This window comes from Marmota monax, unplaced genomic scaffold, assembly GCF_021218885.2.
Source record: "Marmota monax isolate L192 unplaced genomic scaffold, Marmota_monax_Labrador192_F-V1.1 WCK01_AAM20220418_F8-fsc00008, whole genome shotgun sequence".
In the NCBI taxonomy this organism is placed as follows: domain Eukaryota; kingdom Metazoa; phylum Chordata; class Mammalia; order Rodentia; family Sciuridae; genus Marmota; species Marmota monax.
The window spans coordinates 3,866,178-3,886,750 of record NW_026694432.1 but is presented as its reverse complement, the minus strand read 5'-3'; the positions used below and the strand labels follow the sequence as shown (position 1 = coordinate 3,886,750).

Here is a 20,573-nt window from a genome sequence, read left to right as displayed (position 1 = left end):
ACTCTGGGGTGAAATGGCGGCAAAAATAAAACTGGCTGAGGGCTGAAGTCAAAGCTGGAGGCTGTTGCCACCTCTATTATCCTAACTACGTCATGCCTCATCTTCTACCTGCTGAGTCCTTAACTTTGTTTCCTGGGTCAGAGCCCCTGCACAACAGAAGGGTATGGAGGAAGTCTTCTGGAGGAGAAGATTTACTGGGAAGGATTTGGATAAAGTCGGTCTATCTCCTCTCCATCTCCTCAACCACCTTTCCTTCCATATTCCCTTAGCCACAGGCTAAGGGGGTTAAAGACCGTTACTTTTCTTTTCCCAGGAGTTTGAAAAGGTGCCTTCCAGCCTTGTCCTACAAGCCTGCATAATGATGGTCTCTTAGGCAAGTACCACTTAAGGAGGGTCACTTACTCTGCAGCTGGGGGTTTGGGGGAATGGTATGTTGGAAAATGTTTAACACCTAGCTTCCTGGGGGGAGGAAGCCTTGATTTGTGGCATTTGCCAATTTCTGTGGTGTAAATAATCACACGATGGCCAATTGCAAGCTACCAGTATGATGTCACTGAACTCTAAAGTTGGAAGTAATGCTCATAATCTGCTCTTGAGGGCCAGTGCCAACTCTTTCTAGAACACTACTGTATTGTTATCTCTAAGCCTCCTTACAGTAGTTTTCTTTTTTCCATTTTATTTATTTATGTGTAAATTTTTTATTAGTACAGTATAGTTATATATAACACTGCTTGTTTTGACATAATTATGTAAGCATAGAATAGAATTTGCTCTAGTCCAGTCCCCAGTACTTCTCCTTACCCTCTCACTCTCCCTCTCCTGTTCCCTTTCCTCTATTCAATTAGTCTTTCTTCAATTTATTTATTTATTTTTAAATTAGTGCACTATATATATATATATATATATATATATATATATATATATATATACTGATTTCATAGTGCTATATTCATATATGTACATAGAATGATTTGATCACTTTCATTCCACTGATCCTCCCTTTTTTAAAAAAAATTTGTAGTTGTAGATGGACAGAACGCCTTTATTTTATTTGTTTATTTTTATGTGGTGCTGAGGATCAAACTCAGTGACTCACACATGCTAGGCAAGTGCTCTGCCGCAGAGCTACAGCCCCAGCCCTGTTCCTCCCTTTTGACATCCTTCTTCTCTTCCCCTCATCTACTACACTAATCTCTCTTCTATTTTCATGGGATTCCCTCCCACCCCTCACTTTTTAAAAGAATTTTTTTAGTTGTAGGTGGACGCAATACCTTTATCTTATTTTTATGTGGTGCTGAGGATTGAACTCAGTGCCTTCCACATGCAAGGTAAGCACTGTACCATTGAGCTACAACCCCAGTCCTCCCACCCATTTTAAAAGATCTTTTTTTTTTTTCTTTTGGTCTAGTTTCTGCACATGAGAGAAAACACTTGACCCTTAATTTTCTGGATCTGGCTTGTTTCACTTAGCCTGATATTCTTTAGTTCTACCCATTTTCCAGCAAATGCCATAATTTCATTCTTCTTTATGGCTGAGTAGAACTCCATTGTGTATATATATATCACATTGTATTTATCCACTCATCTGTTGATGGGCTTCCAGGCTGGTTTCATAACTTGACTATTGTGAATTGTACTGCTTTAAACATTGATGTGGCTGCATCCGTATAGTATGCTGATTTTAAATCTTTTGGATACATACCAATGAGTAGGATAGCTGGGTCATATGGTGGTCCCATTCATATGTTTTTGAGGAATCTCCATACTACTTTCCAGAGTGGTTGTAATAAATTGTAGTCCTACCAACAATATATGAGGGTTCCTTTCCTCCACTCCCTTGCCAGCTTTTGTTATTATTTGTATTTTTGATAATTGCCATTCTGTCTGGAGTGAGATAAAATATCATTATAATTTTGATTTGCATTTTCATATGTCAAACATTTAAAATATATATATATATATTTGCCATTTGTTTTGTTAGTAGAAGTTTTCTATCAGGTCGTTCAGAACCAAACTAAGACTAGTGGGTGGAAACTTCAGAGAGGTACATTTGGGCTTCTAAGAATTATTCTTCTAAGGTGGCTGGATGTGGGTAGCTAGTGGGAAAGAACTAGGGAGTTGGCTGGTACTCAACCTTTGACTCTGATCATGTGGTTACTTGACTTTTGACTTAGATGTATGGATGACTGCCAGACTAACAAGGAAGTGGAGAGTGGGTGTGTCTGATAAATAGACTATAAGCACTGGTCATGTTTCTGGCAGTAGAAGTTTTGCAGGACTTCAGAGGCCATGAGTGGTATCCATCTTGCTCACGTTCTTCATACCCAGATCATTGCTCAGTCCCCTCTTATGGACCTTACTCTGGCTAATTTCACTTAGGGCTCCTCTATGAACTCCCTCAGTACTTCCCAGGCTAGTCCCACTGCTCAAAATATACCAGGTTGATCCTCCTTGTGCCGTTTCAGGTTAATTCCAGTCAGTTTGTCCCAGGCTAAACCCTAAATACATCTCAGCCCTACTTAACCAAACCTTTCCCACCTTTCTGGGCTTTCCTAAGTACATCATGTAGGAATCCTTCGTTTCAAGTGAAAGAAAATCCAACTCAAATAGAATTTATACAACAAAGAGAATTTATTTGCTCACTTAAACCTTTCAAAGGTAATCTTAGGTTTAGGTGAAACTTTATCTAGGAGTTCTAGATCACGTGCTTATCTTGGAAATAATTAATCACTATGGGCAAGATGAATACAATCTGTACTATACTATCAGGATGGTCAGGTGGGTATCTAGTAGGACTAGGATCTGAGAGTTGGCTGCTGTCCAGCTTGTGACTCTAGTTGTTTGCTGACTTGCCTTTTGCCCTACCAGGTTATAGCCAGGGAGTGATCAGCAGTGTATGACAGATAGACTATAAATATTACATAAATACAGGTCCATACTGGAGTTGAGGGTGAGGGCAATTCCAGTGCATTCCAAAGGCAGTGAATTTGTGGTACTGTGTAGAAGGGATAATCATGAAACAGATGTTGGAAAGTCATTCAACCAATATCTACACTACCCATCTAATAACTTCTAGCCTAGCCTTATTTACTTTTAGGTGAATCTCATATACTTGTTGCCAGTAGGCATGGCTCCTTTCTCAGATTGGAGCTTTCTTAGAAACCTTTCCCCCCAATACTTCTTTTATTACACTGCCAGGCTGATAAATGAATTTACTATAAAGCATAAAAGTCTGCAGTTAGCTTATCATGTTCCCTTATTCTCTGACCTGGATGACTTGCATTTTAAATGGGGCACTCATTTAAAATGAGTGTTTTATTGTTTTAGTCCAATAAATTGAAGAACAACTGTGGAATTTGTGGAAGTGTGGCAGATTAATGGAGAATACACTTTTGGATTTCCATTGATTGTAGTCTCTTTTTGCCTTTTCTGCCTGTGGGTACGCTCTGGGTACACTCTTCCTAACTGGGAGTAGGCTTGATCTTCTCTGCCAGAAGGGATGAGGAGGCCATGTTGACACCTCACTCTCCTCTAGGTCGGTACCCGCCGTCTGTGCACTGAGTTCTTGAGTTCCAAGTCCACCTGTGTTCTCATTTGCCCCTTGAAACCTCCCTGCCCCACTCAGTCTTTGCTCTTCTGTCCCTGCTGGCAATCTGACTTCCACAGACTGACTTCCCCAGGATCCCTTATCATCTCATTTCTGTTTGGGAAAGCCTGGAAGGTGGCAGAGGAAAGGGTTTGGAACATTTTTTTCTCTCTTTCTTTCCAGTTCCAGCATCACTTCTCTGATAATACTTTTTTTCCTCATAAATCCAGCTTCCACCAGGCTCTGGAAACACTGTTCCTCCAGCCTGGGAGGGTGGACGGATTTCCTGCTGTTGCTAGTCTCAGGATGCTACAGCATATCTTGTTTGATGCCTTAACTCTGCCTACTCTTCATCTAAAACATCCGCAGTGAATTCTGCGTGCTGCTGGGGCACTGATTGATACAAGCCAACATTGGAGGAAGAAGCAAGAGGTGCTTGGGCCACGCTTGTTCTTCAACAGAAACCTGGACTAGGACATTGGGGGGTGGCCACTGCCTTGCTGTGCAACTTTGGATATTTCCCTACCCATTTCTGGACCTAAGTAGCTCTATCCATCCAAGAGGGATTGCATTTGATGAACTCCCTTAATCATCCTGAAAGGATGATATGCTATGTTCTTAAATGTCACATTTATTCTATGGTTTTTTGGGGGTACAACTGGCTCTTTTCTGTCTCAGGATCTCTCTTCTGTGGGTAGAACCTTATCCATAAAGTTGCCTCACAAAAAAGGACCCAAAGCATTATGGGCCTGACAAAAGTACAAGTCTGTCTAGGGTCCACGTTGAAGGAGATAGTGGAAACTTTCTTATAAGAGAGCACAGGCAAGCTGAGTCTTGATTTCATTATCTGGGAAATCGGTATAAAGAGCAAGCACCTACAATCTCCTTGTTTTCTGGGTGAATTGAGAACAGTGTGTACAAAGTCCTGGAAACATACAAGGTGCTTGTGGGAAAAGGGAGTTTTTATGCCAATGTTGTGCATGATTCACTTTCTGTTTGCTCCTGCAAGGTGGGATGCCCATTGCCTGTTTTTTTTTTTTTTTTTTTTTTTTTTTTTGAGCCTACTACCTAGTTTCTCTTCAGTCAAGTTTTGGGAGAAGTCAGCTAGGTATTCTCTTCTGTTGTTCACGACTTTTGAGATTGTTGTCTCCACCCTTTGGCACTCAGCCCAATCTGGACTACTGTTGGCTGCAGGGTGTGGCTGGGGGTGGGGACTGGCTGGATGCCTGGATCCAGAATAAAAGAGAACACAGAAGCAACTGGAGGCAGGCTGGACCTGGGTGCTGCAACTGTAATCATGGTGCCCAGCTTTCTGTCCCCGATCTTCTCCCCACTGAGCCTATGGGTGTCTGGAGTGATCTTGGTCATCGGCTTCCTCAAGCTCCTTCGCCTGCTGCTGCGGAGGCAGAAGTTGGCCAGGGCTATGGAAAGCTTCTCAGGGCCCCCCACCCACTGGCTCTTTGGGCATGCTCTTCAGGTATGTGGGGAGGGGTAGAGAAAGGAGGCAGCTCCCTTTCTTCAGAGAATCAGGCCTAATCCCCTAGGGGGCTGGGGTGGGAGACCTTCAGCTTAGGCAAGGGGAGTGATTTCTGTTCAGCTTTCCTACTGGGACTGCTTCCTCATTCATGCCTTTGAAGGTGGCTTCAGAAGGAGTGAGCACTTCACATTGGGAACATCTCAGGTTACAGACTCCTTTCATCATTGTGAGGCTCAAGGTTCGACGATGGCATAGGAAAGGAACCAAAGCCCCTGACAGTGCCCTAGAACTAGGCTGTCAGGTTTAGAGCGTCATCGTTATCCTCTTTGCTCTATGCAGCGTAAAGATTTCCATTTCTAAGGCAGAAAATGAAAGAGGCAGAGATAAGCAATGCCATGAGAGACCTCCCAGAGGGTCTAAATTTTGGTGATGGGACACAGAGGAGGCATGGCATCTTCATGGGTTTAGATCCTGGCTCATCCTCTCATTATTGCGGTGTGGTGGGGACCATCATAGTACCCACTTTTAGGAATGTCTTCTGTCATGAGCATCTAGATCAGACATTTCTAAACACAAGGTAGGGAAGTAGAATCACTGGGAGAAGCAGATTTGTGGGTTTTCCAGCACCTGGAGATTCTAATTTGTCAGATCGGGACCAGGAATCTGAGTTTTAAAACCTCCAGAAGTGATTTAATCTGCAGCCAAGTTTGGGAGCCCAGGTGTAGATGCCAGAGATTAGGGCTCAGGGACATATTTTTTCCTTTTACCTCTTAAATCCTCTTTCCTCATCTTCTATCTCGGGAATTGCCTCTCTTCTACTATTGACTCCAGAAATGAGCTTGACCTCAAGGCTTATTCTTGCCTCTAGATAATCTTTTGGAGATAGCCTAGTAACTTATGTGCATCCTGGGGACAACTAGGAAAAAATAAATGTGGGTTGGGGAGAAAACCAGACCCTGCCCAGGCTCTCATGGAAATTACTATCTAGAGGGGAAAGCAGACACTGGAGCCCTGGGTGAAGTGCCTCCCCAGTATTCCACATTAGGTCCATTCTTTTTGCTTCAGTAATTTCCCATCTTTCCCTCCAGTCTGTGACCTCTGGAGGATAGAGATCTGTTCTGATTCATCCCTGGGATCTCAAGGTTCAGCACAATGCCTGGCACAGACCAGCCATCATCAAATGAACCAATAGGGAATATTGGAAAGTAGTGAGGAGTATTTGAAGAGGGGAGAGAGAGAGAGTGATAGAGATGATACATGGAGGGGTCAGGAGGGCTTGGTAGAATCTTTGCCAAGTATGGAAGGAGGGTCATGAGAAGGTTGAGGTCTAACCCTCATGAAGTGAATATGAGAGACATTTAGGGAGACTTTCAATTCCTCTTCCATCCCCAATTCTACCTGCTTCCATCAGAATTAGGTTTGCTCTCATAGTGGGCTTCCGCAGGACAGAGATCTTGTCCTCTTCACAACTCTATGCCAGAGCTGACTGTCCTCTTCTCTCCTAACCTCCCCCTCTCCTGAAACTTGGGAGTGTGAGGAGGACTGGAAAAGAGTCCAGGCCTGGCTTCTCATCTCCAAAACAACCACCTAAAGGGCTTTTGCTTGACACTAGGAACGGCATGTAAAGATCAAATGGGTGGTTGCTCCTAAACACTAAAAAAGTTTCCTGGGGAACCATGGAAGGCATAGAACCACTGTGTGCCTTCAGTGCTTGGCACCTCTGATGTTGTTTGGATCCACACCTGAACCTGAGAAATAGGGAGGGTGGGGAGGGGGGAGGATTAGTTTCCCTAGTGTAAAGATGAGGAAGTTGAGATTCAGAGGGGGAAAAATATTTGCCTAAATCCATACAATAGCTCAGAAATTGAGTTAAGGCTGGGCCCTGGACTCCTGCATTTTAAATCAGGACATGATTGATCCATAAAAAGTAACTGCAAGTTTGATTCCTAGACTTGGTGCAGATGCGAGTGGGAAGGGAAGGAAGAGGATTGGTGGTTGAAAGGTGTTGGATATGGACTTGTCCATCAGGATGGGCTTCTCCCTTTTTGGTCTCCAATCATGAGGCCCTGGAGTGTCTACCTTTTATCCTACTCAATTCTTAGAATGTGTCTTGTTGGGATAGGTCAGTTCCTATTGTAGAGTGCCTCTTATTCTGCTCTGGGGCTTAAGGAAGACTTTGCACATATTAGGTGTTAATTGTGGATCTAGGGTTGGGGTTTCTGGGAGGAGCTGACAAATCAAATGTGTGCATGTGTGGAGGGGAGCATGCCTGTTTCCAGTCCAAGGGCAGGTAATCCCCTGAGTTCCCTGAGACCTTGCCCCTGGCCCTGCCCATCACTGGAATAGTCCCTGGAATAGACCCTGGATGGGTTAGTGAAGACACTGGCTCATTTTATTCAGCAAACATTGACAATGGGCCTTTGCTGTGCCCTATTGGGTAAATCACTCCCCTCTCTATGCTTCCATTTTCTTCTTGATAAAATAGAGATATCACCTTCAACTTGCTGTGTTGGAGTTAGAAGAATATCAAAAGGAATACAGTATGGAGTCTTAGCAAGCTGCTAAGATAGCAGATAGATGTCTACTGTTAAATCATTGTAGAGGGATTTTTGATGCAAAACACCCCAAGATATTTGCTTCCTTTGTTCTCCTATTTCCTTCCAAATAAATCCAGTCTTTGGTTTTTCTTTTCCCGGGCAACAAACATTTGACCAACAACTCCATGTCTGATCCTATGCTGAGATCGGAGGGTGAAGACTAAAGGACCTAGATCTGAGGGAGAGATGGATAACACAGCACATTTTTATGGATCCTAGGGCTGAGAGAAGGGACCTCTCAGCTTGGGAGTCAGAATAGGTCCAGGGAGGTGATATTGAGGTGACTCTTATAAGGTCTGGAGGCAGAAGTTCATGGAAATGCAGAAGGAAAGACAGAAGAGGCTACCTGGGTATAGGCATAGATGCTGGAAAGAGCACTGTGTGTTTAGGACGTTAATTTGATTTTTTTTTTTTTGTACTGGGGATTGAACCCAGAGGCTCTCAACAACTAAGCCACATTCACAGCCCTTTTAATTTTTTTATTTTGAAATAAGTTCTCAGTAAGTTGCTGAGGTTAGTTTTGAACTTGTGATCCTGCCTCAGCCTACTGAATCACTGGGATTATTAATTTAATTTTTGAGTTCTAGTATGTGCCTGTGTCAGTAGCTCAGCATTTCTGGAAGGTGAGAACAAGGACATAATAGAGAGGATGAGGCAAGTGGGGGCAGAGGCAGGTCGTGTACATACTTGTGGTCAGGCCAAGAGGCTATGTTTTTTTCCCCCAAGAACAACGTTAGAGCCATTGAAGCAAGGGAATGACCGAGGTTGGACTTGTGTTTGAGAAAAATTACAAAGCTTGTGGTGCATAGATTGACAGAGACCAAACAGGAGGCCGAGAGGCCAGGGTGGAAGGCAAATAGGAGGCGAGGGGCCAGGGTGGTGGGAAAATGGTGGATAGGAAGGTCAGGTGCAGGGCAAATTGGGAGCCAGGAAGGTTAGGTGGAGATAATCTAGACAGATGCTGAGGAGGCAGTTAGTGGAATGGAGCGGAATGAGGGGTAGAATAGTCCAGGTCTGGGCACGGTGGGCAAAGGAGAGGGGTATTAAGGCCTCTGCCACAGATGTGAAGGTATCAGTGAAGTCCCCTTTACCACTAGGAAAAGGGGACAAAGATTGCCCTTGGAGCTTTATTAAATTGAGGTATCCATCCATATCAATCACAGTGGGATTTGGCAATATTAGTTAGAGAGAAAAGGATCCGTTGAGCCACATGGATGGGATTTGGAGGACTGTAAACAGAGCAATGAATTTCTGTCAAATTCAAATATGCATGGATCTGAGGCCCAGGAAGAAGAGGCTCAGGGCTGGCAGCACATATCATTGTTAGGGTGTGGGACCCTTGGGTACTGGATTTGTAGAGTTTCATGGTGGGAGACTCCTCCCTGGAGCTGCTACATCTGGTTTTATTAGCTCTGTTTTGCCAATTCCACTGTAAAATTCACTTGTAGAGCCTGCAGTGAGGAGAGCCAGATTCCACACAGGATAGCAGGGACCTTGCTGTCACTATCAACCATGGAAAGAAATCATATTTCATATTCCTAGCTAGCATTGAGATGGGTGGTGGTTCCATTCTATGGGATGGGGCTAGGTACAGATTTTGGAGGAAAACATGATATGTATAAACTTATGTGTGCACTTTAGTTTCAAAATGCTGGGTTTGAGGGACCTGGAGGATATCATGTAGAGACTTCCATACACCTAAGATGGGCTGGGGATATAGCTCAGTTGGTAGAGTGCCTGCCTCCAATGCCTAAGGCCCTGGGTTCAGTTTCCAGCACCACCAAACAAACAGACAAACAAAAAAACCACCTAAGACAACAGGATATCAAGGGACCCAAGAGCTGCTTAATAGTCCCAAGGGGATGCTGCCATTGCTGCTTAGCCTGTGTGTGAATGGCTTTGCTCCCCCGAATTAAGTCACCAAGGGTTTTATTCATTCATCCAAAACATGGATCTAAGTAGTTCCAGAGAGTAGAGCAGAGATGCACGGGAAAGGCTCCAGGCAGGTGACTTTCAGTCCAGTGACTAAGAAGTCTTGTTAAGAATTTTGACAGTCCTGAATACGGTTGCATTGAAAAGCAGTAAGTTTCCTGTCGCTAAAGGTGTCTGAGGTTCTCACACGTAGAGATACTCGGAGGGTGGAGGTCTGAGGCCAGGCAACTTGTGATATTTAGAGACTGAGATCAACATGACCTGTACTCAGAAGGTTGCAACTTGCTAGGGAAGAGGAAATCTCTGTTTTCTCCCCTCCGAACTGTTTTTTTTTTAATGTCCTTACCATTTTGTGAACAGATTAATTTTGGTTCTCAAGAGAGAAACTGGGAGCGCTGTGGCTACAGTAGATTGGAGAAGCAGGTAGTTTTTTCTTTGGACACTGGCCAGCTAAGCTTCAGGACAACTGTCTGGTGGCCTAAGAAGTCTTACTAACAAGAAAGACAGCAGGAAGAGCCTCAGTCATGATTCTTGTTTGACTCTGACTTATGTGGGACTGTTCCCACATCAATTCCCTTTGGACTTTGGGCTGTTCCCACCTATAAAAAGAGGTCATAGTTTGACTAGGCAATATTGATGTCCTCTTCTGATCTGATTCTTGGAGCAAAACCTATTCAGACTCTTGGGGAGTAGAGCAGGGAGGGATAACTAATGCTTGCTTTTCCCAGTCCCTCCTATTGTTTATTCCTAGTAGGGTTAACAAGGAGTGCAAATGAGAGGATGAGGTGGGTGGGGCTGGGGAGCTAGGTTCAGTGAATTATCTCCATATCCTGATTTCCCCCTGCTTCCTTCCTTATGGAGAAAAACAAACTGTCCCAGAGTTATGAGTAAATGTCTTAGCTCAGGGAATCTGAGGACAAGTCTGATGCAACCTGTTGTATAACCGAGAAGAACTGGCCAGCAGCCATATGTGTCCCAGAAGGAAGACATCCCAGAACTCCTGGAGGGGCTGCAGATGCAGGTTTGGGGAAAAATGCTGGGAGCTGTCCTCACTCGACCTAGGTTCCTGGGGCAATCGGTGGCACAGGGAGTCTACGGCAAGTTGACTGTGACTTGAAGTCAGGGTCAGCATGAGGTCAGGGTCTCCTGTCTGTGGCAGGGATGCTGAAGGACACAAGCATGGTTGATAAGGAGGGAAATGGGGTGCAGATGAACCAGATCAGCCATAGGCTCTTTTCAGTGCTGGGATACTATGAGTCTGGCTTTTCTGTGACTTAAGCCTTTATCTGCCACATCCAATTTGGCTTCCTGGACCTGGGAGAATGGGGAAAAAGGAAGTGGCCCTGGTAATCAGAAAGTTGATAAGGAAAACCTAGGAGGGTGGATGGAAAAATAAGAGACATGAGGAAAAGGAATACTTTTAGGAATAAGAGCTTGAAAGGCAAACTAGAATTTTCCCTCTTAATTGTAGGTAAAGATGATTTTTATCACTTTGTGGGGTTTTATTTGATTGAATATATATTATATACGTATATATAATATATATACAAAATATTTTTATTGGCATTGTATTATATATAATAGTGGGATGACTCATTGTTATGTATTTGTACATGCACACAATTTGGTCAATTTAGGTCTCCAGTAGCTCACCTTTCCCTCACTTTGTGCTTTTTGGCAACGTGTGCTCGAGGGTGATGAGAACTCTTACAACCATCTTGGGTTGAACTCAGGATCCTGAGGGATGAACCTCTGGGGGAGAATACACCAAACTTCAGGGGGCATGGGAGGAGAGGGAACCCCAGAGAAGGCACAGCTGATGGCTGGTGACCAAAATAGGCCCAATCCTCAGGATCTGTGGAGGTGGTGACTTGGATCAGACAAGGTTCCCTGGACTTAAGGCAGTGGCTGAGGGGCTGGAGGAGGCACTGCATCCAGCTGTTGAGGAGAGAGTGTGCAGAGGAGTGGGGAGAGAGCCCCCAGCTGCGTGGGCTTCCTCCTCTCTTCTCTGCCTAGCAACCTAGGGCCTGGCTAGTGACGCTGGGTTCCTGACCTTCTATTACTATTTCAGGCTAAGCAGACAGACTTCCTGGAAAGGGTGGTATCCTGGGCCCACCAGTTCCCTTATGCCCACCAACTCTGGTTTGGACAGTTCCTTGGCTTCCTGAACATCTATGAACCTGACTATGCCAAAGCTGTGTACAGCCGTGGGGGTAAGGTACCTCAAGGAGAAGGTGGGGCTTTCTGAAAGCAGAGGGCTCAGAGCCTGGGCATCTGTCCTAAGTCTGGGAAGAGGATGGTGAAGGTCCCAACCCCATTCATCAGTGAGCCTCCTCTGGGAACCCCCATCCCTGCTTGACCGACTTCTACTTCTACTGCAGACCCTAAGGCCCCGGATGTGTACGATTTCTTTCTCCAGTGGATTGGTGAGTGAGCACCTGCCTTCCCTTCTTTTCCTTTCTCACCCTTTGTGCTGGGTGGCCAGGATCTGGCCCTGTCTGCCTCACTGAGTCATTGATCCTATCAGTTGGACAGGCCAGCCCCCAATGTGTCTGTTCTGGCTCAGCAGCTCAGTGGGAGGAGCAGGAAAGCTCTTGGCTGGCAGGGAAGTGGGGCCAGGACCTCCTTTATTGGGCCTGCCATATTGCTTCCTTTCCAGGCAGGGGTAGGGCTCTGGGATATGTGTGGGCATGACGAAAGTGGCTCTAGAGTTGCTCTATAGGACATTTTAGTAGATAGTGCTCTCTGGGGCAAGGTTCAGAGGAAAGTTATACTAGTAGGACCATGGCTGGTGTCACCAGAGACTAAGAGCTCTGGGTGACTGGAAAGCAGACCTCAATTCGGAGATGAGGCTCCACAGGGAGGATTGGTTACCTTTGTTATCAGCATGAGGACTGTGGTTTGATGTTGAGATTAGGTGGGAGACATTGAGTGTTTTTGAACCAAGGCCATATGCTTCTCCAAAGTCTTTTTACTTATGATCAGCACCTTCCTGGAGCTGAGAAGAGCGCAAGAGGAAGAAAACAGTCTCAACACTATCGACTCACAGAGAAACACAGGGAAGTCTTTTATTTTTTGCGGATTTCAGTGATTATTACTCTATTTTTAACTATCAAAGGGAGGATAAAAAGAAAGGACAAAAGGCTTAGGAAAATGAGATGCAGTTTTGAAGATAGGAATGCATTTCCATGGCTGGGTATGTGTGTGTGGTGGGGGGCGGGGGGAAGGAGGATAGGGTTCCACCTGAGGCCACAAAACACAGACATGGCAGCTTGTCCCCTAGGTCTTGAAGCTGTGGCCACAGTCCCAGCAGCTAACAGCCAAGGTCCAGCTGGCTTCCCTCCTGCCTGTCTGTCCCTAGGGGGCCAAATCTCCTTTGTGTGAGCTCGGTGTTCTATGAGTCCTGGTTTTGTAAGTGCTGCTGAGGGGCAGAAGCTGTGCCATCTTGCCCTGAAGAAGAAGCTTTCTCAGTCAAGAACTTCTTCTGCCTCTGTGTGCCTAGTTGGTGGGGGTACAGAGGGTAATTTAGTGGCCCACCCTAGAGGGTTTCAGGCTGGGGATGGGAAATGGGGAGTGCTTGATCCCAGGGTGCTAGGTTTGGAGCAGGATTGCCTGAATTCACCAGCCTTCCATCTTTAATCTCCTCTCAGGGAAAGGCCTGCTGGTTCTTCATGGGCCCAAGTGGTTCCAGCACCGCAAGCTGCTCACACCTGGCTTCCATTATGATGTGCTGAAGCCTTACGTGGCTGTGTTTGCTGAATGCACACATGCCATGCTGGTGAGCTCCCCGTGGCAGGCTCCTGGAGCTGTGGGCTGATGGGCTAGCCCTCTGTACCCTCATTTTGCCCTGGGGGAGGGAAGGTGGTGCTCTGTAGCTGGGAGATCCCCTAAGTCCCTGAGTCTACCTTCTGCCTGCAATACCAATGCCCTGCTCTGCTGCCCTCCTGTTGCATGACACTGCTGGCTAGGTGCTAAAACCCCCAGGGTCCAGGTAGCCCTGGTTTTGTCTCCATCAGGAGGTCCAGCCCTCTTTCTTGTCAGACCAAAAGGCTCTTGGAGGCATCAATAAAAGCCTTATTGGAGCAGATTTGAGGGCTGCCTGTATTTGAGAGTATCAGGAAAGTCCTTCACATCTAAAGTGTCTCCTTTTCATTTTCTGCTCATCACAGTTCCTATCCCTGATGTGGCTACAACTTATCTCTAAGAGGGATATCAAGTCAGCTTAGGGTCTCAGGGCTGGAGAATTCCTAGAGGCTACCAGGGCTAGTCTTTTCCTTTGTAGGAAACTCCTCCAGCATTACTGCAGGCCTGATGTGCACAGGTGTGCTGCAGGTGTGCTGGGGAGCTCGCCACCTCTTGGCATACCTGTTCCCTCATTGGCTGCTCTGACTGGGAGAATGTCTCTGTACACTCTGCAAGATCTGCCTCCTGGTCCTGCATTATGGACCTGATGCCCAGAGGTTGCCAAACCCCATAATCCAGCAGCATGCAGGGCAGGGCAGGGACTGGGAGTACACATAGAGGGGAGCTTGGTGGCAGAAGGGAGGTTATGGGTCCTGAAGGGGAGAGAGAGGCATCCATCCCAGCTGACCCCCACATTGTCTCCCATTTCTGGGTTCCAGGACAAATGGGAGAAAAAGGCTCTTGAGGATAAGAGCTTTGACATCTTCTGTGATGTGGGCCACATGGCACTGGATACACTCATGAAATGCACCTTTGGTAAAGGAGAGAAAGGCCTGTGCCAAAGGTCAGCAGACACTTTGGGGTTGGCCTCCTAATTCCTATCCCAGGCCAGCTCAGAGGAGAGTTGGCAGGGCTCTTGGGCCCAGATTGAAGAACAGATTGTGTCCTGTCCTATTGCCCTGTTGGGATGAGCCAGGCCTTGCTGGTGCTTGCTTTAGAGAGGAGGGTTAAGGGTAAAGGAGGGGAAGAGCAGGAGGTGCTGTGCTTGGGCCAGATGCTTGGAAGGGAGCTGCTCAGGGCTCTGCCCTCCGTGCACCCTCTGCTGTGCAGGGACAACAACTACTACTTGGCAGTTAGTGACCTCACACTACTGATGCAGCAGCGCATCGAGTCCTTCCAGTACCACAACGACTTCATTTACTGGCTCACCCCACATGGCCGCCGCTTCCTGTGGGCCTGCAAGATGGCCCATGACCATACAGGTGAGTCTTCCCTGCAGGGCCCACTCCTAGGAAACCTGGGTTCTTCCTCCCAGCCCCTCTGCATGCTTCCTATTATAGGACCTCAGTTCCCTTTTGGGCAGAGGATGGGTTCCCAGGCACAGCACAACCTGTGCTCCTGGCCCAGACCAGGTCATCAGGAAGCGGAAGGAAGTCCTGAAGGATGAGAAGGAGCAGGAGAAGATTCAGAAAAGGAAACACCTGGACTTCCTGGATATTCTCTTGGAAGCACGGGTGAGTATGTAGTTGCCCAATCCCACTGAGAGCTGGTCACAGAGGGATCTTCTGCCTAGGGCCAGCTGTCCAGCAGAAGAGGCTGTTAAGTACTCCTTACCTTTTTACCTGGTAAATATAACTTGCTCCTTGTCCCATGACACATATCAACAAAGCTGCAGATACTCAGGGTGTGTCTGGCTGGGCTGTGGCATCAGAGATCTGAGAGCTTGGGTTACATGGTAGAAGCCTGAAGATATTTCCAGACTTCTAAAAGCCCCAAGAATCTTGGCATTGTAGAATCTTAGAATTTAGGCTTTATTCATTTGGTCCTTTATTTTTCTGTTCTATAAACTCACTGAGTACCTGCATGGAATCTGTTTTTGCACTAGGGTATAGAGATGGGAAAGACCTGGCCCTGCCCTCCAGGTTCTTACAGTCTAGTAGAGGGAATAGTTGGTGGATGTTGACAAAGATATCTTCCCCTGCCAGGTGGCATGCTGTGTGTCAAGTGAGCAGAGTTGACAGTTGGGGTAGGGTAAGGTCACAGGTCATTTGGTCAGAGAGATGGGAGATTGCTTCTTGGAGTAGGAGGCATCCAGGCTGGGCTTGGAAGATGGGAAGTTCATACTCCCAGTCTGCAAAGCAGCTTTCACTTTCTCCTCCATATCTGCATTTGATAACTCCTGTTTCAATTTCTGTTTAATATCTACTTCAAGTGCTTTGAGCTGTCTCATTACCCCTTAACCCAGGATGAAAATGGGCTCAGGCTATCAGACACAGACATCCGGGCTGAAGTGGACACATTCATGTTTGAAGGCCATGACACCACCACCAGTGGCATCTCCTGGTTTCTCTACTGCATGGCTCTATACCCTGAGCATCAGCAGCGCTGTAGAGAGGAGGTCCGTGAGATCCTAGGGGACAAGGACTCCTTCCAGTGGTGAGTAAGGTTGAGAGTGAGCCCAGTCTGTTGTGCTCAACCCAGGGAGAGGCTGTGCCCATTCTGTCCTGTGCCATCCTGTCCTGTGCCTGGAGATGAGGTGAGGTGACTGACCTGTTTCTTCTGGTGCTATGGCTTTTGTGGGTGGCTGAGCGTGTATGTACCCTGCAGCCCACTTCTCCCAAATGGAGCCTTTTCATTGTCACATAGAGAAAGTTATCAATAAGAGGCTGATATTTATGAATTGAATTTCTATGCTGGTAGAACATGAATACCCTTCTGGGTTCCTGGACAGAGCAGGGAGGGCTGGGAGAGAAAGAGGAGGAAGTTGCTAAGGCGGTAGGGAGAGCCAGCCTTTGTCACCTGCCTGTGGGTGGTAGTACACAGCCTCTGGACTCCTACATCTTTTCCCTCTGGTGAAGGACAAAGAACTTTTTCCCAAACTCCATCTCTTAAAAACTTCCAAATGTTCCACCTTGTTTCTTGGCTCAATACTGAAGTCCTGAACACGGCACCTGATTGGCCCCAAACTCTTTTTGCAGTGTGATCTCTAGGAATCTCTCACAGCCTCCTCTCCCCCAACTGCCTCCTCCCCTCAGGCCTTTGTGTCCTGCCAGGCACCTCAACTTTATGGGCTCCTGAACTGCCTCTAGGACAGACAAGACACATAGCAGAGGTACATAAAGTGTCCAGTCAATGGAGGAACTTTGGGTTCACTAGAAGGGTCTGACCTATATGTAAGTCTAGGATCTGAGACCTGGAAGAATCTCTGTTATTCATTTTTATTGTTTGGATGTAGGAACCTTCCAGGGTATCCAGCCAGGTGACAGGTAGTATATGTGGGGCAAATGGGAAGAGGAGGAGAAGCCAAGTTGCTATTCTTGGGAAGTTTTTATAGACAAATTCACATAACTGAAAAGTTAGAGAAAAACAGAGGGAGGAATAAGGTTGAGAGGCCTGGATATTGAGGACAGAGGCATCAGAAGGTGTGGGGCTCACCTTGACTTTATAAAGAGGATTTCAGTTGGGCAACAATGCGAACATACCCTGAGGAAGGTAGTTCAAACCTTCTGCTTTCCCTTCATCCTGTTTAGAACTTGAAGCAACTTAGAGGACACATATTCAATAAAACAATACAACAAATGAAAAATCCGGACAAGAGGGAAAATAACTTGGGAGTTTGGGGCTCTCTGTAATAAGATATTTCACAGTAGTTATAGTTGGACCTCACATTTGAGTCTGGGCTTCCTGGTGACCAAGTGTGCGTGTGTAGTGTGTGTGTGTGTGTGTGTGTGTGCGTGTGTATGTGTGTATATTTATCAGTTTATCATTCTGTACCCCTTGAACAATTCATGAATATAGGTTGGTTAATTAAATCAACATACACTCCTGTCCTTTCTGTTTCAAGTCTGCAGGGGAAACTAGCAGAACCTACAGAATTGTCCCTTGTGGGGCTTTGATGGGGTCCTGAGATATGTACATAGATCTGTCCTTGTCTTTGATGGCTGGATGCACACATTTCTAGGGTATTGTGCCTTCCTCTCCTAGCAGCAAAGATGAGGAGGGGATGGGAGATAGTGGAGCCAGATTGCTGGGGCTGAGTGGCCACACTGTGTCTGATCTGGCTGGGCACTTGGAGCTTTTGTGCCCCCTCTGACTCTTGGATGGATGATGGTGGTGAGGTGGGAAGCTGGGGCTGGGGTCTATTTTCTTCCAGGATTCTACTACCCCCCATTCCCAAGTGTCCTCTGTTGCTGGCAGGGATGATCTGGGCAAGATGACCTACCTGACTATGTGCATCAAGGAGAGCTTCCGTCTCTACCCACCTGTGCCCCAGGTGTACCGCCAGCTTAGCAAGCCTGTCAACTTTGTGGATGGTCGCTCACTGCCTGCAGGTGGGATGGGGTGGGTTTGTGGGAGTAGAATCAGAGTCCTCTGGATCCTCTTAAGAAACCTCCTAGATTATTGGTCAAATCTTTGCACCAAAGGGAAAGAGCTCAGGCTTTGCATTCAGAGACCTGGGTCAAACCAGCTTCACAACATATTAATTAATTCCTCCACCTCTAAGCTTCCATTTCTTCTTATGTAAAATAGGGGTGAGGAGAATAGCTACTTTTCAAGGTTGTTGTCAGGATTTAAGAGACAATGTTCATCAGGGCTCTCCAATACCACCGTGCATACCCAGGTTGAGTTCTAGACAACTTCAGGGGGCAAGATTCACTACAGATAGACTATGATGTTGTGCAGTGTACAACATACACAGCAATACATGATGGCTCTGTAAAGAGTGTGCAGACCTCCACCCAACCCAACACATAGGACATACCAGTGATTGGTAGCTATTACTATTAATAACATAATCTTATGAATAATAAACTTACTGAGAGTTCATTGAAAGCAGCAAGGATATTAAGACCCTGTCTGTCCTACTTTATGGTAGGGTGGGTTCGTTTCTCCTTTATTTCTTTCCACAATGTCTGTGTCAGGACCATGCCCAGTGCTGGGTCTATAGAAACCAGTCATGATGATATCAAGCTACTTTGATGAGTGTGAACATAAGCTGTCTGTCACTGGCAGTGGATAGTAGAGGATTTAGCCTTTATGTGGAGGGGACCTAGCTGCTCCAGGAACACCTTGTCACCAGGCCTCTGTTCCACCTACAGGCAGCCTGATCTCTCTGCACATCTATGCCCTCCATAGGAACAGCGCAGTGTGGCCTGACCCTGAGGTACTCCATCTCTGGGCCTGGAGTCAGACTGGGTGGGGGAGGGTATGGGGCTTATACTATGCCAGGACCTGGTGGATATTTAAACAAAGCATGATCCCTTAGGTTTTTGATCCCCTGCGCTTTTCCCCTGAAAATATGTCTGGACGCCACCCCTTCGCCTTCATGCCCTTCTCAGCTGGGCCCAGGTAGGAAGAAACCCAGCATCTTCAGGCTCTCAAGGCTGTGGAGGGGGGTGCAGGACATCATGGGGGAGGCATCATTATGGAGTGCTTCATGATGAGGGGGACCATGCTGGGTTTGTGGGTACCGTCATGCAGGGTAAACTCCAGGGAACTTTCTTACTATTGTATTCCTGTCCTAGGGAAGCGGGTGGGATGGGTGAGTCATCCAGGAGAGACCTCAAACCAGAATCCCCAGTGTAAAGCTACTCAGCCTGGGCTCCTCATCATTCTCCCAAGATCTGTTTCTTAAGTCCAAATCAATCAATCCACCAGCCAGTTTCACAACCAAAAATAGTTATCGATTTCTGTTGGCTACTAAGAGTCCTGAATTTCACCAATCTCAACACTCCAGGGAGCAACATCTCTTTGTGCTGTTCACTGTAGGAATTGCATCGGACAGCAGTTTGCCATGAATGAGATGAAGGTGGTCACGGCCCTCTGTTTGCACCGCTTTGAGTTCTCTCTGGATCCCTCGCGGGTGCCCATCAAGATGCCCCAGCTGATCTTGCGCTCCAAGAATGGTATCCATCTCCACCTGAAGTCTCTGGGCCGTGGGCCTGGGAAGTAGCTCTATAGAGAACCAGGAACCAGATAACCCTGGCAGTGGGCTCTCCCTGGACACTGCCTTCTGGGTTGGATGTGGAGTGGTTGAGGCTCTCTGGCTTCTGGAGGCTTGTAATTTGGAAGGGGAATAGGCACTAACATAGACAGCTTCCTAGAGGAGAGTGCCACATCAACATGTATGTATAAATGCTTGTTATGCATGTATTCTAGAGCTGATTCAGTCATTCAACAAACACTTAGTGAGCACCTACTTGCTTAGAGAAAATTTATGTCCCATAATTGACAATTGTTCTAAAATGTAATAAAACATGCATTCCAGCCTCAGTGACTGCATTGGAAGCTCTGCCTCTGGATTCATGATGGAGGGACGGCTCAGGGCATTGTCCCTTCATTGAGATGTGTTTCTTTTTTTAACCGTGTGTGTGTGTGTGTGTGTGTGTGTGTGTGTGTGTGTGTGGGTGGTTTGGAATATAACAGACATAACAGAAATTCACATAAACAAAAACTGAAAAAAATTATGGATAATTCTAAAGCACACCCCCCCCCCTCCCCTGCACCCCATGAACACTGAGGAATTGGAAGATGGTTTCTCCAGGGTGTCTCTGTCCCTCCTGAGATGGATCGCTGTGGCATCCCTGCCATTCTCAGCAGTGATATCTCACAGTGCTCTAGGCATTCAGGGTTAGGCTGGGGAAGGTGGCAAAGTGGCATTAGAGGGGGACTTGCTGGGAGAAAGAAAGTCCTTCTTGAATCAGGTGTTGAGTTATGGGTGAGGTATGAAGCTGCAAAGGGCTTTTGGGGAGGGCCTCAAACTGGGAACCACATGATGACCCCTGGGTGGCACCCAAGCTTAACTTAATTTGCTTCCCTTATCTCTGGATATTTAGCCCTCAGACAGTTACCTGGTGTCAGCAGGGTTGATGACCCTCCTGATGGGAGGAGTCTGTGATCCCATTTCAATATTAAGGGAAGGAACCTGTGATGCTTATCTAGAAGGAACGAGCTGGGGCCTCCTAACTCAGGCATATGTTGACCAAGACTCCATTACTAGTACTGCCAATCTCCCTGACAGTATGTGTCTGTGAAAGATTGACCTGAGAGCTCTGGCGCTGGAGGGGAGGGGAGGCTA

The 20,573-nt window shown here is 46.6% G+C and overlaps 1 protein-coding gene across 3 annotated transcripts; it reads left to right on the top strand.

Moving 5' to 3' along the window:
* Nucleotides 1-4,835: 4,835 nt before the first annotated feature.
* LOC124109789 (cytochrome P450 4B1) lies at nucleotides 4,836-19,768 on the top strand. Of its 3 annotated transcripts, XM_046468573.2 has the most exons (13): nucleotides 11,790-11,805; nucleotides 11,974-12,018; nucleotides 12,559-12,788; nucleotides 12,876-13,112; nucleotides 13,243-13,370; nucleotides 14,215-14,339; nucleotides 14,606-14,757; nucleotides 14,903-15,009; nucleotides 15,741-15,931; nucleotides 17,693-17,826; nucleotides 18,595-18,659; nucleotides 18,762-18,844; nucleotides 19,265-19,768. In XM_046468573.2, exons 4-13 carry the CDS (start codon nucleotides 12,989-12,991, stop codon nucleotides 19,446-19,448), a joined length of 1,293 nt encoding a protein of 430 aa, XP_046324529.1. In that variant the 5' UTR covers nucleotides 11,790-11,805; nucleotides 11,974-12,018; nucleotides 12,559-12,788; nucleotides 12,876-12,988; the 3' UTR covers nucleotides 19,449-19,768. The 3 variants fall into 3 exon arrangements, with proteins under 3 accessions (XP_046324527.1, XP_046324528.1, XP_046324529.1); XM_046468571.2 differs by lacking the exons at nucleotides 12,559-12,788; nucleotides 12,876-13,112 and adding an exon at nucleotides 4,836-5,063 and having other exon boundaries at nucleotides 11,664-11,805; XM_046468572.2 differs by lacking the exon at nucleotides 12,876-13,112 and having other exon boundaries at nucleotides 11,711-11,805; nucleotides 12,578-12,788.
* Nucleotides 19,769-20,573: the final 805 nt, after the last annotated feature.

What these genes read in the sequence shown, in the direction of transcription:
- LOC124109789 (XM_046468571.2), top strand. Translation starts at nt 4,884, where the DNA reads ATGGTGCCCAGCTTTCTGTCCCCGATCTTCTCCCCACTGAGCCTATGG. An exon ending in AGCTGTGTACAGCCGTGGGG is followed by an intron (nt 11,806 to 11,973) that starts GTAAGGTACCTC and finishes CTTCTACTGCAG; the next exon opens with ACCCTAAGGCCCCGGATGTG. An exon ending in TTTCTTTCTCCAGTGGATTG is followed by an intron (nt 12,019 to 13,242) that starts GTGAGTGAGCAC and finishes ATCTCCTCTCAG; the next exon opens with GGAAAGGCCTGCTGGTTCTT.